Source organism: Stegostoma tigrinum, chromosome 10 (genome assembly GCF_030684315.1).
Source record: "Stegostoma tigrinum isolate sSteTig4 chromosome 10, sSteTig4.hap1, whole genome shotgun sequence".
NCBI lineage: Eukaryota > Metazoa > Chordata > Chondrichthyes > Orectolobiformes > Stegostomatidae > Stegostoma > Stegostoma tigrinum.
This window is the reverse complement of record NC_081363.1, coordinates 69,577,334-69,594,345: the sequence shown is the minus strand read 5'-3', so window position 1 is coordinate 69,594,345 and position 17,012 is coordinate 69,577,334. Positions and strand designations below refer to the sequence as shown.

The 17,012-nt window shown below is 41.4% G+C and overlaps 1 protein-coding gene across 25 annotated transcripts in view; it reads left to right on the top strand.

Moving 5' to 3' along the window:
- Positions 1-17,012, top strand: part of LOC125455410 (gephyrin) — a 475,974-nt gene that overhangs the window by 391,345 nt on the left and 67,617 nt on the right. For 15 of the 25 annotated variants that reach the window (XM_048537301.2, XM_048537305.2, XM_048537298.2 and 12 more), the window contains 5 exons: positions 9,860-9,952; positions 10,048-10,103; positions 10,913-11,032; positions 11,202-11,222; positions 11,756-11,814. In XM_048537301.2, the coding sequence (XP_048393258.1) occupies positions 9,860-9,952; positions 10,048-10,103; positions 10,913-11,032; positions 11,202-11,222; positions 11,756-11,814 (349 nt within the window). The remainder of the gene's footprint in view (positions 1-9,859; positions 9,953-10,047; positions 10,104-10,912; positions 11,033-11,201; positions 11,223-11,755; positions 11,815-17,012) is intronic. The other 10 variants (XM_048537300.2, XM_048537304.1, XM_048537323.1 and 7 more) reach the window with 1 other exon arrangement.

The window sequence follows — 17,012 nt, the reverse complement described above, 5'->3', positions numbered from 1 at the left end:
CGCTGCCTCTTGCTCCCCAGTGGAGCTCGAACAGTTCATCCACTTCACCAACACCTTCCACCCCAACCTCAAGTTCACCTGGGCCATCTCCAACACATCCCTCACCTTCCTGGACCTCTCTGTCTCCATCTCAGGCAACCAGCTAGAAACTGATGTCCATTTCAAGCCCACCAACTCCCACAGCTACCTAGAATACACCTCCTCCGACCCGCCCTCCTGCAAAAATTCCATCCCATATTCCCAATTCCTCCACCTCCGCCGCATCTGCTCCCACAATGAGGCATTCCACTCCCGCACATCCCAGATGTCCAAGTTCTTCAAGGACCGCAACTTTCCCCCTGCAGTGGTCGAGAACGCCCTTGACTGTGTCTCCCGCATTTCCTGCAACACATCCCTCACACCCCGCCCCTGCCACAACCCCCCCCAGAGGATCCCCATCGTTCTCACATATCACCCCACCAACCTCCAGATACAATGCATCATCTTCCGACACTTCCGCCATCTACAATCTGACCCACCACCCAAGCCATTTTTCCATCCCCACCCTTGTCTGCCTTCCGGAGAGACCACTCTCTCTGTGACTCACTTGTCCGCTCCACACTGCCCCCCAACCCCACCACACCCAGCACCTTCCCCTGCAACCGCAGGAAGTGCTACACTTGCCCCCACACCTCCTCCCTCACCCCTATCCCAGGCTCCAAGATGACCTTTCATATCAAGCAGATGTTCACCTGCTCATCTGCCAATGTGGTATATTGTATCCATTGTAGGATACCTCTACGGCTACCTCTACATTGGGGAAACCAAGCGGAGGCTTGGGGACCGCTTTGCAGAACACCTCCGCTCGTTTCGCAACAAAGAACTGCACCTCCCAGTCGTGAACCATTTTAACTCTCCCTCCCATTCCTCAGATGACATGTCCATCATGGGCCTCCTGCAGTGCCACAATGATGCCACCCGAAGGTTGCAAGAACAGCAACTCATATTCTGCTTGGGAACCCTGCAGCCCAATGGTATCAATGTGGACTTCACCAGCTTCAAAATCTCCCCTTCCCCTACTGCATCCCAAAACCAGCCCAGTTCTTCCTGTCCCCCCGCTGCATCACAAAACCAGCCCAGCTCATCCCCTCCCCCCACTGCATCACAAAACCAGCCCAGCTCATCCCCTCCCCCCACTGCATCCCAAAACCAGCCCAGCCTGTCTCCGCTTCCCTAACCTGTTCTTCCTCTCACACATCCCTTCCTCCCACCTCAAGCCACACCTCCATTTCCTTCCTACCACTTCATCCCGCCTCCTTGACCTGTCTGTCTTCCCTGGACTGACCTATCCCCTCCCTACCTCCTCACCTATACTCTCCTCTCCACCTATCTTCTTTTCTCTCCATCTTCGATCCGCCTCCCCTCTCTCCCTATTTATTCCAGTTCCCTCTCCCCATCCCCCTCTCTGATGAAGGGTCTAGGCCCGAAACGTCAGCTTTTGTGCTCCTGAGATGCTGCTTGGCCTGCTGTCTTCATCCACCTCCACACTTTGTTATCTTATAAAAGATGGTCATGTTGTTGAGGGTCCCAAGTTTCATGTAGCCCAGACCAGGTAATGACAGTTGTTTCATTCCTTAAAGGATATTAATGTTCTGGTTGTGTTTTTCCTGACAATCAATAATAACATCATGGTCATCACTGAGACTCTTAATTCTTGCTTTATATTAAATTCAAATTCCACAGTCTACCATGGCAGAATTTGAATTCAGCTTCCTAAAACATTACCTTTGTCCCTAGATTAATAGTCTAGCAATAATACCACTAGCCTGTCATATCCCCAAAAATTGTGAGGAGGATACAAGGAAACTTCAAGGTGATTTGGACAAATTGAATGAGTGCGCAAACACATGGCAGATGCAGCCTGATGTGGCTAAAAGTGAAATTACACATTTGGTATGAAAAGAACAGTGTAATTTAAAAGTGATATCTTAAGAAGTATGAGTTCAGCAACAAATTAGCAAGGTAAATGTATAGTAGCTTTCGTTGTAAGAGGATTTGAGTTCAGAAGTTAGGATTTTTTACTGCAGTTATACAGGGCTTTGGTGAGCCAATGCTTCAAATATTACATGCAGGGTTAGTCTTGCTATGTAAGGAATTACTTGCCAGAAATGAAGTATAGCAGAGTTTCATCTGGTTGATGTTGGGGATGGCAGGACTGTCCTATGAGTAGAGACTGGTTCGACATTGGGCCTGTATTCACTACAGTTTCGAAGGATGAGAGTAGATCTCGTTGAAATCTATAAAATTCTAACAGGGCCTAGTTCCTTGGAAGTGGAGTTGCAGTAGATAGGATAGTGAAGAAGGCATTTGGTCTGCTTGCCTTTAATGGACAGTGCATTGATCATGCGAGTAGGGAGAGCATGTTGTGACTGTACAGGGTATTGGTTCGGCCACTTTTGGAATATGGCATGCAGTTCTGGTGACCCTGCTACAGGAAGGATGTTGTGAAACTTGAGAGTTCAGAAAAGATTTACGAGCCATACGCCAGAGTTGGGGGGTTTAAGCTATAGGCTGAATAGCTGGGGCTATTTTCACTGGAATCTCGAAGTCTGAGGGGTGACTTTATAGAGGTTTATAAAATCATGAGGGACATAGATAGGGTAAATAGACAAAGTCTTTTCCCTGGGGTGGGGGAATCAAAAACTAGAGGACATGGGTTTAAGGTGACAGGAGAAAGATTTAAAAGGGACCTAAGGGGTGACATTTTCACACAGAGGGTGATGCATGTATGGAAATGCGCTGCCAGAGGAGGTGGTGGAGGCTGGTACAATTACGACACTTAAAAGGCATCTGGATGGCTAAATGAATAGGAAGGATTTAGGGAGATCTGGGCCAAATGCTGGCAAATGGGACCAGATTTATCTAGGACATCTGGTCAGCACGGACAAGTCGGACTAAAGGACCTGTTACTGTGCTGTACTTTTCCATGACTCTATGGCAGGTCAAGCTAGATGCAGGGAGGATATTTTCTCTTTGACAATGTTCTGTTCATCAGATTAGTTACTTTCACATATATTGTGACCAGAATAGTCACAAAGATGTGTAACTTTTGTCAGTAGATTGCAGGAGATTCCAAGTCTCAAAGGAAAAACATCAGAGCAATCAATTCTTCAAGTAACCTAATATAGGATTGGGTCAACAAAGGCTTGAAAAACAGAATGAGGAATGAAGTCCTGAAGTGTATTTATTTTTCCAGCTGAATGAACAAAGAGGCACTGGTTCTGGACCTAGTTCTGGTGATTGTGCTGAGCCAATTGTGTCAGTAGGTGAACATATAGGCAGCAGTGATTGTAATATCATGGGAACATTACCATTTGCAAGATCCCAGCCAAGGCAATCCCCAACAATGACTTGGAAATATATCACGGTTCCTTCAGTGTCAATGGGTCAAAATCCTGAAATTCCCCCTGTAGGTGTTCTACGGCAAATGGAATGGAGTGGTTCAAGAAGGCATTACCTCCCCTTTATAAGGGTGATGGACAATGAATATTAGCCCAGCCTCTCATTCCATATACAAATAAAAAGAATGATGTTAGTTGCAGAAAAAGGCCGGGTACAATCAAGAACAAAAATCCTTGATTGTGGATTTCGTACTTGGAGTGTGAATTTTGCCTCTCCAGAATATTACACGTTAGTCGATCCCTATTAATCCCTTAAAATTAGATGAACTGGGTTCAGCATTTGAAACACACAGCAATTGGTTCCTGTGCAGAATGGCTTCCTCCCACTCAGTTTATCGGTTAAGAGCAATCTGCTATTGTTTGAGTCTGTGTTCATCAAACACATACATTTGGTCTGTACATGACAATATTGTTCATTAATGATACAAAGAGACATCTTAATACTCTCTGCTACATTGCCACCATTCTGCATTAATTTTTTGATCATTTCCTGTTCAACTATTACTGAGTGAAAACCCTTAAGCTCACAGGGAAGTTGTTCATAAGGAATTTTAATTTGTCAGCAAAAGCATGACAGAAAGCCCATGTGATCCTCAAATTCCTTCATGTATGGACTGAGTCCCTGAAAAAGAATTAATATTATATTTAGAACAGAATGAAAATACCTATATATACATTTCTTGGAATTTTAATATCTGAAAGAATGCTTTCTGTTGTAAGGACAATCTCTCTAGAATTGCCAGGTTAATTTATTGCACCTATGACCCTAATGGTTGTAAAATGCTTCTTCTCTAAATTTTGTCTTGGAGTAGTTTATTAGTTCACCAAACCAACGAACACATTTCTCCTCTCCGGAGGAAACATATTTACTAATCCCATGAGATACAGTATTAACATACAACCTCGGACAAAGGCCAGCTTAAAAGTCAAGTTGCAAGATTGAATAAATTGTCTTTATAAGTACGCTGCTTAATATTGCAGATAATGAAATGAAATCTCTGCCTTTGAAGCTGCTGGATATCTCTAGGAGATGTTCCATCTTTTTATCTCTCTTAATGCTGGCCATTATCACAGCTCCCATGACTTAAATAATGTCTCACTGGGTGCAAATATCCTGCTGGAGCCAGAAACCCACATTACAGTGGCAGATCAGATAGATTCTTGATAAGAAAGGAAATGAAGGGATTTTTAGGGGTAGTCAGAAATGTACAATAATCTGATCAGCCAAGATCATGTTGAATGGTGCAGCAGGTTTGAGGGGCTGAGTGGACTATATCTACTCCTAATGTCTATGTTCATATTAGGCAATGGAAGACCCCAAGATGCAATATGGAAGAAAATGTGGCACTGAACAACAATTTAAGATATTAGATCATATGACAAAAAGCTTCATCGACATCACAGGTCTTAAGGGACACCTTAAAGCAGGAAAGTGAGATAAAGTAGCGCAGAAGTGTAGCAAGAACATTCCAGAGCTTGGGGCTGAGGCAATTGAAGGTAAGGCTATCAATGTTGAAATAATTAAAACTGGAAATGTACAGGTCAGAATTAGATGTTCAGGTAAGTCTTGGGTGTGGGTGTGTGGAATTTGAAGCTGAAGGAGACTACAGAGATAGAAATGGGGTGGGGGGAAGGGGCATGGGCAGGGCGAGACCATGGAAAGATTTGAAAATAAATATGAGAATTTCAAAATCAAGGCATTAGACTTCTGTCGGTCAGCAAGGACAGGGGAACAGGACTTGCTGCAACTTAAGATGCAAGCACAGAGTTTTCAATGACCGTAAGTTTATGGAATAGAAGACACTGAGGACCAGCTTGGAGTCCATTGGAATGAGTGAGTGTAGAGGTAACAGAGGCACAATCAGCAGCAGATGAACTGAAGCAGAGACGATTTCAGGTAATTTTATAGGAACTGCAGATGCTGGAGAATCTGAGATAAGAAGGTGTAGAGCTGGATGAACGCAGTAGGCCAAGCAGCATCAGAGGAGCAGGAAGGCTGACGTTTTGGGCCTAGACCCTCCTTCAGTGTTCATCCAGCTCTACACCTTGTCATCTCATTGTTATGGAAACCGTTGGTTTGAGTTAAGTTGGAAGCTCAACTCAGGATAAACTGTGATACTAACGTTGCAAATAGACAAGCTTAATTTCAGAATGTTATCAGGGACCAGGATTGTATTGTTAGATGGGAAGCAGAGATTGGAGTAGGATCCAAAAATGCAGTATTGCTCCTCTGATTATTTAACGGGGCGTTGTTTCTGCTTCTCCAATATGAGTCAGATCAGCAGCCTCAGAACCCAGCAACAGTGGGGAGTCAAGGAGGTGATGGTAAGATAGAATTGAATGTTAATGGCATACATGTGAACATCATTGTGCAGTTGTAGGAGTGGAAGCTGAATTTCTGGGATTCAAGTATGGGGCTCTGGAAAAGATGGGATTGGATTTGGAAAGCAACAAAACGCTCAAGATATTTGGAGAGGAAGGGCGGATTGGAAATGGGATGTTAGTTTTCAGGTACTGTGTGGGCAAGTGTATTTCTTTTGAGAGGAGGGGTGACAATGCAGATTTAAAGAGTGGCGTTACACTTGGAGAGAGACAGTACTGTTTACAACATCAACTAACAGTGAGTGAGAAGGCGAGATTGGATAATCAGTTTAGTGTGAGTAGAAATGAGGGCATGGGCAATGTCGGACAAGATGAGCTCAGAGAGGCTTTAGGGTAGATAGGAGAGAAAGTAAAGGAAGAGTTTGGCAAATAGACAGGGGGATCAATACAGAAAAATTGGTCATTTAGTCGAGTGGTAAGATGGGGCATGGGAGCAGCTGATTGGATTTATGAGCCTTTGCATCAAAGTAATCTATGCACTTCTCATTCTTGTAGGCGAAGATAAAGGAGCGAGGTTTTTAAGGAGACATTTTACAAGAGACGAAAGAAACTGGAAGCTATGTTTGCACTTCGGGATAATTCTGGAATAATGTTTTAACAAATGGGAGGAGGAGTCAGTAGTGTTCTAAGCAGTCCAGATGTAGCAATACCAGATGTCTGCCATATCCTTTTGAAATCTGCATCCCTAAGACTTCATACAGAGGAGATTAGGGGCATTTCAAGGGAAATGCCGACAGTGACTGAGTGTTACGAGTTTGTTCGGGACTGAGACATCAAAGGTGGAGACGGGTGCGGTTCAGCAAAGCAGTAGCTGCGTAATTTTTACTTTATTCAGTCATGGGACATGGACATCGCTGGCTAGGCCAGCGTTTATTACCCAGACCTAGTTTCTTTGGAAAAGGTGGTGATGAGCTGCCACAGTCCATGTTGTGATGAGCAGTGGGTCAGAGCCTATGCTTTTAATGTTCAAAGTGCAGCTGGAAGTGAATAAAGGAAAATAAAATAAGTAGGCCAAATGCCATTGGAATTGACTTTGTGCATAGATTAAATAAATAACTGAACATGATATTACAGGATAAAGGACTGTGGGAGACTGTTAAAAGGAGGGCTGTGGACTACTCTAATTAAAACACATTGAATTTGTTGAACATAGTGCTGCCTTCACTGTCTAAAATTGTGGTGTTTTCTTCCCGCTGGGTGGATAAGTCTTATGAAAAAAAGACTTAAAATGTTCATGGTTCTTTAGAAGCCTTTTATTTAGAAAAATATTCATTTGCACCATGCAATGGAAAGAAATCATCCATAACTGTCATGATTCCAAGTGGACCATAAATTGAACAACATCAAATCATTTTTTTACTTGTATTTTTATTAGCTTTCTATCCAGTTAACATTTCATTATAACAATCTGCCATAATTTGTTTGGCTTTTTGCCTGAAGCCAGTGTATGCTGTATCATTTAGGAGTTATTTTGCAAGGAAAAACAGATTAATGGTGAAACTTAAAGGAAAGCTTTCTTTAATTAGAAGCCTCATTTTCTGCTGCAGCTGCCAAAGAATCAGCAGTGAATTTAACAATTGTTTCCATCCTAACCCCGTGCATAGAAGACAGGAGCAAGAGGAGGCTATTCAGCCCTTCAAGCCTGCTCCACTGTACTTCCCGATCATGTCTGATTGTCCAACTCAATAGCCTAATCCTGCTTTCTCCCCATAACCTTTGATCCCGTTCATCCCAAGTGCTATGTCTAGTCACCTCTTGAATACATTCAATGTTTTGGCATCCATGAATTCCTGTTATAATGAATTCCACAGTCTCGCCACTCTTTGGGTGAAGAAATATCTCCTCATCTCCATCCTAAATCATCTACCCTGCATCTTCATACTGTGACCCCTGGTCCTGGACTCACCCACCATCGGGAATATTCTCCCTGCATCTACACTGTCCAGTCCTGTTAGAATTTTTTTAACTCTGTATGAGATTCCCCCCTCATTCATCTGAACTCCAGTGAAAACAATCCTGGACTAGTCAGTCTCTCCTCATACGTCAGACTTGCCGTTCCCAGAATCAGCCTGGTAAACCTTCACTGCGCTCCCTCGAGAGCAAGAACATCCTTCCTCAGAAAAGGAGGTCAAAACTGCACACAATATTCCAGGTGCGGTCTCACCAAGGCCCTGTACAATTCCAACAACACATCCTTGCCCCTGTACTCAAAACCGTTCACAATGAAGGCCAACATACCATTTTCCTTCTTCACCGCCTGCTGCACCTGCACGCTTACCTCAGTGACTGGTGCTCGAGGACGCCCAGGTCCCACTGCACATTCCCCTCTCCTAACTTATAGCTATTCAGGTAGTCATCTACCTTCTCGTTTTTGCTTCTGAAGCGAATAACCTCACAGTTATACAAATTGTACTACATCTGCCATCGATTTGCCCACTCGCCCAACCTGTCAAGATCATGCTGTACAGGCTATTAAAGTGTATTACTTTATTCTTCCTGTACATACATTAATAATAGGTGAGGTATTAGCTTTCTTTGGACAGCTTTTTGCTTTCTGGAATATAAATAGTGTTTCACATAAGCTAAAAGCAGCATAAGAAGATCAAAAATCATTCTAGGGACTTCAAGACAATTGACTCCACTCTGGTTAGCTGAGTATTTTAGTTACCTCATTGGTAGTACTGGTTTCTGTAGATATTAAGGTTCTTGAGCATGAAAGTGCTTAGTTTTGCTGTAGGCTGGTTAATGTCCTCTTTTAAAAAGAGAGACAATTTGTCAACACAATGTACTGCACTTAACTCATTCCCCTTAAATAATATAATGTTGTTAGAATCATTGATATGATTAGTGAGTCAGCTGAATACTTTTTTGTGTTGTTTAAATTTGGGTCCATTGACTGTGAATCCAAGTCTGGTGAAAACAGATCAATAATCACTTATATTCACTTTCAGCACAGAATCACATTGACAGAAGACTTTTTACATTGATGTCATTTATCCTCAGGCACAGAGACCTGTTTGTAGATTTTCTACTGTTACGTCTGTTCTTTAATTTCAGACAGGTCAGATTGATGTCTCAATTTTTTTTGAGAATTAAAATAAAGTCTGCAAAGAAATTGATTTTTTGTTTAACTTTTAGAATTTTAATAAAGCCCATTTCAACCACAGGGATTTATTGCTTCTAACTATAAATATGAGCGCAATGACACCTGATAAGAATAGTCTAACATGCATTGTTTAGTTAGAAGCATGATCTCCTTCACAATGACTGTGTAGACAATTTAATGATTTCTTTTTTAAAACTTGTTTCCACACTAGCCACCTTATCAACAAATATGACCATTTCTCCTCCCATTTGCCCACAAACTTAATTCTAAGCTAATGACCATTATCTGGTCATTCTTTGTAATACTAAAGACACCAAAGATGTTCCTCAGGCTTGGGCAAGATTTGTACCTGCTGCCTTAATTCTGGCCCAGATTTCTTAGTCTAATGCCATGAAGTATTAATCATAGGATTGCTGACAACGCATTGGAGACCATTGGCTTTCAACAGACAACCAAGTGGAGGGAAAGGAGACACCTATGTTGCCCCTCCATCGTCTGAGAGTTTTTGAGTCTTTCTACCACCAGCCCTGTCTGATGAATACCTTTTTCTTCAGGTGACATGCATTGGGGTTCGGGGAGGTAGTCATGGAGCAGAGAACAGCTTCGGACAGGACTCACTAACATGAAGTACTTGGATAAAGGATGTCCAGCTGCAGCGCTGATAGAGGGAGGAAAATTTATGTTCAAGTTGGAAGCTTCAACATCATTTTTCCTTCCCTGCTTGATTTTGGGCAGGGTAGCAGTAGAAAACCAAGACACGAGCATCAAAAGGCACCATGGCTGAGCCTAAACCTGCCTAGCTGTATGTTTATTTCATTGTCTGCGAACAGACTGATTGACATCTCTGTCTCAACCTCTATTCGTTTAAAAAAAATGACAAAATACATTTCTGAAATTCATTGTATTGGTGTTTGATTTCTTTGTGTTTTAGATGGCATGGGTCGAGTCTTAGCGCAGGATGTGTTTGCAAAAGACAACTTGCCACCTTTTCCAGCATCAGTGAAGGATGGATATGCTGTGCGAGGTAAATAGGTTAATACATTCCTTGGTTTTCCAGCTTTCAAAGTTCTAATCTGAATAGCTTTAATTGTATCTGTCCTTTATTTTGACTCTTCACAGCGGCTGATGGACCTGGTGACAGATTCATTATTGGTGAATCACAGGCAGGCGAACAGGTGAGTATTGATGCTCAGAAGGGCATCTGACCTTGCTGCTAAACCCAGAGTCCAACACTTCTCATCCACATAACCTCTTGCCACGAAAGCCCTCCCATCATCCCTTACCTGTGACCTATGTCATTACATGATTGTCAGTGTCCAGTGTGTGTTACTTGAGCAACAGCCACTGAGCAAAAGCATAGCCAGACTCTGGAATGCACTCCTCATGTGGGGCTTCCTGTCAGCAGGTCTTGATCCCACAGAAGACCCAATTCTCTGATTAGCATCTAATAATAGTGGACCTTCTTACAGAAGGCAACATGGCTCGTCTCCAGCTGTCAACTGTAACTCTCGTTCCCTTCATAAAACTGCCCCATGTATATTTGTTGAACATCAGACTTCTCCATGGTGATGAAAAATATCCTCTGTGCATTTTAATTTTTTTCAGCTTTGTTTATAATGTTCCAAATTCTATGTAAATCCCATGTGTATGTCCCAATCATTTACTTCACTGTCTCTAACAGTTATGATTAAAAGTAAAGTCGTTTTACTTTATGGCTTGCTGTCGATGAGAACACTTCAGTGTGATTGGTTGCTTATCCTACTGATCTCCTTGGTGCCCCAACCACAGGCCCCAGGAAGAGAGAGTACCATGACACAGAGATTGTTAAAGCTTTGTGGCCTGCTTTCTTAGGGGAAAGAACTTCACTGCTAAGTGTAAAATCTGCCCTTTTTTTTGTCTGTTATATATTTGCTCACTCTAAGCTTTTGAAGTTAGACTAATAATCTCAAAGATGATTTTCTTTTATTCCTGCATATTTTTGCAGCCCACCCAAACAGTGATGCCTGGTCAGGTGATGCGGGTAACCACAGGGGCTCCAATACCTTGTGGCGCAGATGCAGTTGTGCAGGTTGAAGATACAGAGCTCATTAGGGAATCAGACGATGTAAGTAAAATTTGAAGATTTTGTTCCTGTTCAGACTTTGGGACTTGTAGAAAAATATTGGGAGATGATTCAAGGATTCTTTGATTTACAAAAACTTTTCAGTTGAGGATTAGGATAGATTGTAAATATTGCCATGCTCATTTCATATTGATATTCTTTATGTATGCAGCATGATGTACTTCTAATCATGGTAAGTTCATAGATAGCTTCTTTTTAGGCACCATGAACAGTGCTTACATTTTAGTAGCCAGTCAAGCTTATGATTCCTTTTTCTTATTGGGAAACATGCATACATGGCCACAAATACATTTTTTTTTCCTACGTGTTATAGTTTGTTCCATTCAGTAAATTCCACAGAATATATGTTTCAATTTTTTTGTGTCCATTTGTTTCATTTTAGTGTAACAATAATAGCAGCAAAAAGAATGCCGCATGTTAATATTTAACAGAGATCAATTTCACTGTATTATCTCATTTATTCTCCGGATGTCACTGTCAACTTCTACAATGCAATGTATCTGATTTATTACAGTGAAATCAAAAGCCATAATATATGGCTCAAAATTACAGCTCGCTGAGAGTTCCACATGCCGCATTCCAGAATGTCATTGAGTGCTCATCAATAATGCTTTTTGAATAACACAATATGGTGATACTTGTGGCGCCTCTGGTGGAATGTCCCAGATTTCTTTTTTAGCTCATGTTGCAGTTTGTTTTACGCAGGGCACAGAAGAGCTGGAAGTAAGGATTCTGACACAGGCCCGCCCAGGCCAAGACATCAGGTCAGTGTCTGTGTTGCATGACAGCTCCACATTTAGTAAAGGTAGAGCATAATTGTGAAGCACTGACGCTGAATGAGTGGAACGTTCTGTAGCTAAGTAATAAAAATGTTCAGGTTCTTCGTAAGTTGCTCATTGCACAGACAAAGTAAGAAGCAGAGTGGACATAAACTGGCAGTCCACTAAACAGTTTTCTATATATTCTTTCACTGGGTTTAGGCTTCATTGATAAGGCCAGAATTTGGTGCCCATTCCTGATCACCTTTGAATTGAACGGCTTGCTAGATCATTTAAGAGGATGCTTGACAGTCAGTCACATTACTGAGTGTAGGTTCACATAAAGGCCAGACCAGGTCAGGAAGGAAAATTCCTTTGCCAAATAACATTAGCAAACCAGGTAGTTTCATAGCTGAAGCTATCAAGACTAGTTTACAATCCAGAATTTTTGCAGTTGAGTTTAAATTCCACCAGCTGCTATGGCTCCAGGACATGAGCCTAGGCTTCTAGATTACCAGTCTAGTGAGATTGTTACTGTGTTACTGCGATCACCAAACATGTCACAGCACCAATATTATAAGGCCATAAAACCTAAGTCGGAACATTGGAACAGGAGTAGGCCATTCAGCCCCTCAAGCATGTTCCACTATTTAATGGCTGATCTGTGGCCAAACCCTGTTTACGTCCTTTTGGTTCCTGTCCCTTAATACCTTTGTTGAACAAAGGTTTATCTATCTCAGCTTTAAAAATAACAACTTATCCAGCACGCATTGCCATTTTGGAAGAGAGTTCCAAATCTCTAAAACCTTTGTGTGCCAAAGTGCTCCTAACATCTGTCCTGAACAGTCTGGCCCTGGTTCTAGAATCCTCAACCAGTGAAAATATTTTATCTTTGTTTTCTCTGTCTTTTCCTGTAAATATCTTGAAGACTTTGGTCAGAGCACCACTCGACCTGAAATTCTAGGGAAAATGGGCCTAGTTTGTATGATCTCTCCTCTAACGTAACCTCTGAAGTCCAGGTCTTATTCTTGTAAACCCACATTATGCTCCCTTCAAGGATAATATTATCCTTCATAAGGTGTGGTGCTCAGATCTGCTCACAGTACATCAAGTAGGGTCTAAACAGGATTTTGTATAACTGCAGCATAACTCCTTGTACTCCAGTCCTCTCATGTAAAGACCAGCATTCCGTCTTGATCATTGTTTGCACCTGTTTGTGAATAATTGAATCCGTTTGGACCTATACTGCACTTAACTTCATACTTACTAGCAGGTACCCTGATCTAGCCTTCTTTGGTCCAAACTGGATATTGTTGCACTTGCTTAAATTGAACTCCCATCTGTACAGTTCTGCCCATTCACAGCTTGTAATTTTATACTATCATCTACATTGTCTACAATGCCACCCAACTCTGTGTTATTAGCAAGTTTGGATATATGACTCTCTGTGTCAATATCCAACTCATATAATAAATAATATGAATAAGTGAGGACTTAGGACACATCCTTGTGGGGCACTGCTGGTTATATCCTTCCAAGTTGAGTACCTACTCATTATCTGTACTTTCTGTCACCTGCCACTCAACCGATTTCCCAGCTACGTCTGTAATTTTCCCTCAATTGCATAGGCATCTACCTTAGTTAACAGTATCTTACGTGGAACTTTGTCAAATGCCTTCTGGAAGTACGAGTCAAGCAGTTTCATTAATCTGTACTGAATAAAATGTCATCTTCATTTACATCACTTAAAGAGGAATTAACCTACAAAATTTTTTGAGAATACAACAGCGGTTTATTTGCAACATGATATCTGTCATGTCTCCATGAGAGCAGCTCACTGCTACAGTTGTGTTCCTGGAGGGTGTCTGGCAAAGGAATGGAATATTGCTTGAAATCAGACAGTACAGGCATTTCAGGGAAGTAAGTACTTAGAATGCCTCATCAGTTGCAGAAAGAAATTCAACCAAGAACATGACAAGGTTTTGAAGATTCAGCCGAACCTTTCAAGAATACTAAATAAAATTACTGCCACGTATCAAACAAGAATAGCTTTCATTTATTAATGAATTTAATTGTCTCAGACATTTGACAAACCGACATTTGGAACATGCACACCAATCTTAAGGAGAAGTAGCCAAAGTCTCAATCAATTTGAGGTAATTAAACTCACTCACAGTCTTACCCAGCATTGCCGTATTAAAAAGCTCACTTACAATCTAATTAGTATCAGAGATAATGGGAACTGCAGATGCTGGAGGGTCTAGGCCCGAAACGTCAGCTTTTGTGCTCCTGAGATGCTGCTTGGCCTGCTGTGTTCATCCAGCCTCACATTTTATTATCTTACAATCTAATTGTTTAGTGCATGCACTTACTATCACACCTTAGCATATTGAAAATTGTATTGACTATTTTGTTCTTCAGTAGAACTCTTATGGCACCAGTGGTTGTACCCCTGCCTGTGAGCCACAAGACATGGGCTCATGTCACATCTTCAGTGTGTTATAATATTTCTGAACGGATTTATTTTTGAAAATATGGAAATAGTTTTTTATTCCGTACAAGGGCTCTTATGGCACATTTTCGTGTCCCAACCTCTAGACCAGGAGACACGGGTTCAAGTCCCACCTATTCCAGAGGTACGTAGTAACATTTGTGAACAACTTGATTAGATAATAACTGCATTTTGATCCTTAGAATGGAACTTGTGAACAGCCTGTTCTGTCCCTGTTCTGAGCCAAGAAGCCAGGGTTCAAGTCCTGTCCGCTCCAGAGATGTGTTATTACATTTCTGAACAGGTCAATTAGGTAATATTTGTTTTGTTCATTGAGGTTACCATACACACAAGAATCAGCAGAGAGAATCTGCTAAAAGGAGGTTATAAAGAATCCATGTTTTATAGCTTCGGTAATTGTAATTCTAAATTACTCTAGCTGAATATACAGTTGTTTCAGTAACAAGAACTGCACAGCACCCATCATGGGTTGTTTCCTGTTAATGTCATTATTCTTCAAGGAGATAGCTTTTGATAGAGAGAAATGGCAAAGAAACAGAAATAGGTCAGGTGCCAATCTGGGTTTAGAAGGATATTTTGCTTATCTTTGATTTCATCCTATTTGCCTGTGTCAACTGCCTGCAATTTCATGAAGCTCACACATGAGTGCTGCGGAAAGTGATGTTACTTTGCAACCAATTCAAACTTCTCTTCCTTTTTCCTTTCTCTTCATGTGATGGAAGAAGTGGAGCCAGACACTGTTAGATCTGGTCCTGGTATACCTTCAGACCACTTGCTGTCGTCTTTGGCTAAGTTAAATTTACCCACCCATTCAGGATTGGAGTTTGGGGCAGGGGTTGCTGGGAGGCACTTCACAAGGCACAAGAATGCATCAAGAAAAATTGTTAACTGGAAAGTCAGATATGTTTCCTGTGGATGAAGAGTCAAGGGATCCAGATTTAAAAAGACATGCAGATGAAGAAGCATGCTTGGAGAGCAATATTCTGGGGATTCACCCTGCTGTATTTGGAACTTAGCATTCAGCCACCTCTTGCATTCTAGCTGCTCAGTTTGGAGCCAGAGCAGCATAAGGCTGGACTTTAGAGCTTGTACCTCATACAGAAACACTGAAAAGAAAGATTTGCAATTATGGAGGGGATTTCATGAGGATGTCTCAAAGTGTTTTACACTCAATGTACTCCTTCCTGAAGTGTAAACATCTTTGTAATGTTGAAAACATCACAATTAGTTAAGACACAGCAAGTTCCCACAACTGCAAAGTGACTGTGGTAGAGATGATTGAGGGATAAATATTATTCAAGGGAACTATAAGAAAGCATTAGTTCAGAAGTACTCTGAATTTATGGATAGATCAAATTTTCTGTTTTTGCATTATTCCTGAAAGTTTTAGAAGTCTAGGACATCAAATAGGGAGGCAATGGCTTAGTAATGCCATCACTATCTTTTAATCCAGAAACCTAAGTAATGTCCTGTGTTCAAATCTCACCATGGCAGATGCTGAAATTTGAATTCAGTAAAAATCTGGAATTAATAGTCTCTTGATGTTCATGAAACCATTGCTGATTGTCTGAAAAACCCATCTAACACACAAACACTTTAGGGAAGGAATCTGTTGTCCTTCCCTGGTATGGCCTACATGTGACTCCAGACCCACAGCAAAGTGATCGATTCTTAACTTGCCCACTGGGCTTCTCAGGATGGCAATAAGCCAGTGAACCCATTTCCTGCAAGTGATTTTTTCTTAGAAGTGGCCTGAATGAGTCTTGCACTTAATGCATTCAGAGAAGTAATAGTAGGTGACTATCTGTGAGAAGGTGGAGGATGTAGCCAAGAATGTTAATGTAGTGGCTAGAATGACATAAGAGGTCTGCCTTTTGTGACACAATTGTGCCTTCTGGCTCACAGAGTACTTTTTAGGCCACGTTTGCTGCTGTTCCTCTTCAGGTCAGTGCATAATTTAAGCTATACATTTCTTGCAATATTCATGCACATAGCCGTTAGGCATATCCTATTCAGTCCCCAGAATACACAAGACAAAAATTAAATTCAACAAACAAACAGTGGGGACGAGAGGAATTGTCAGCATAAGTATTTTGGGATTTGGACTTTTATCGGAGACTTGCATAGCATGCTGTTCTGTTCACTCAACATTCTAATATCAGTAATGCATTTTATTTAATAAGATGACCAAAAATTAGCTGCATTATAAATGAAGTTGATGATCAGATGAACTCAAAAGAAGCATTATAATTTTTCTCAATTCTCAAAAGTAATGTTTGTGTTGCAACAAAGTTGTCTTTTGCTGTAATTTCTACCAGATATACTAAATGGAGTTATAGTGCAGATCTCTTGATTGATGTTCTTGGCAGTTGAGGTTAAGCACATCGGACGTGATTATTCTCTATGAATCTGGATTGCACATGAATCAATGCTTGATCAGCTGAGAGTTCAAGGAGAACTTGAGCATGGGAGAGTGGGGTGATTCCAACTAAACAAGATGCCTATTTTTTTCTCTGAGTGTGTGGTTCGTTAAAATATAGTATGTTTGCCTGCTTACAAAATCTTCATGGGAGAGGCATTCAATCCTCACACCCACTTCTTTGTCATGGACTCAGTGGGCCAAATGGCCTGCTTCCACACTGTAGAGATTATATGATTCTATGGATCGGGAGGCTGATGTTTCCAGCTTCCT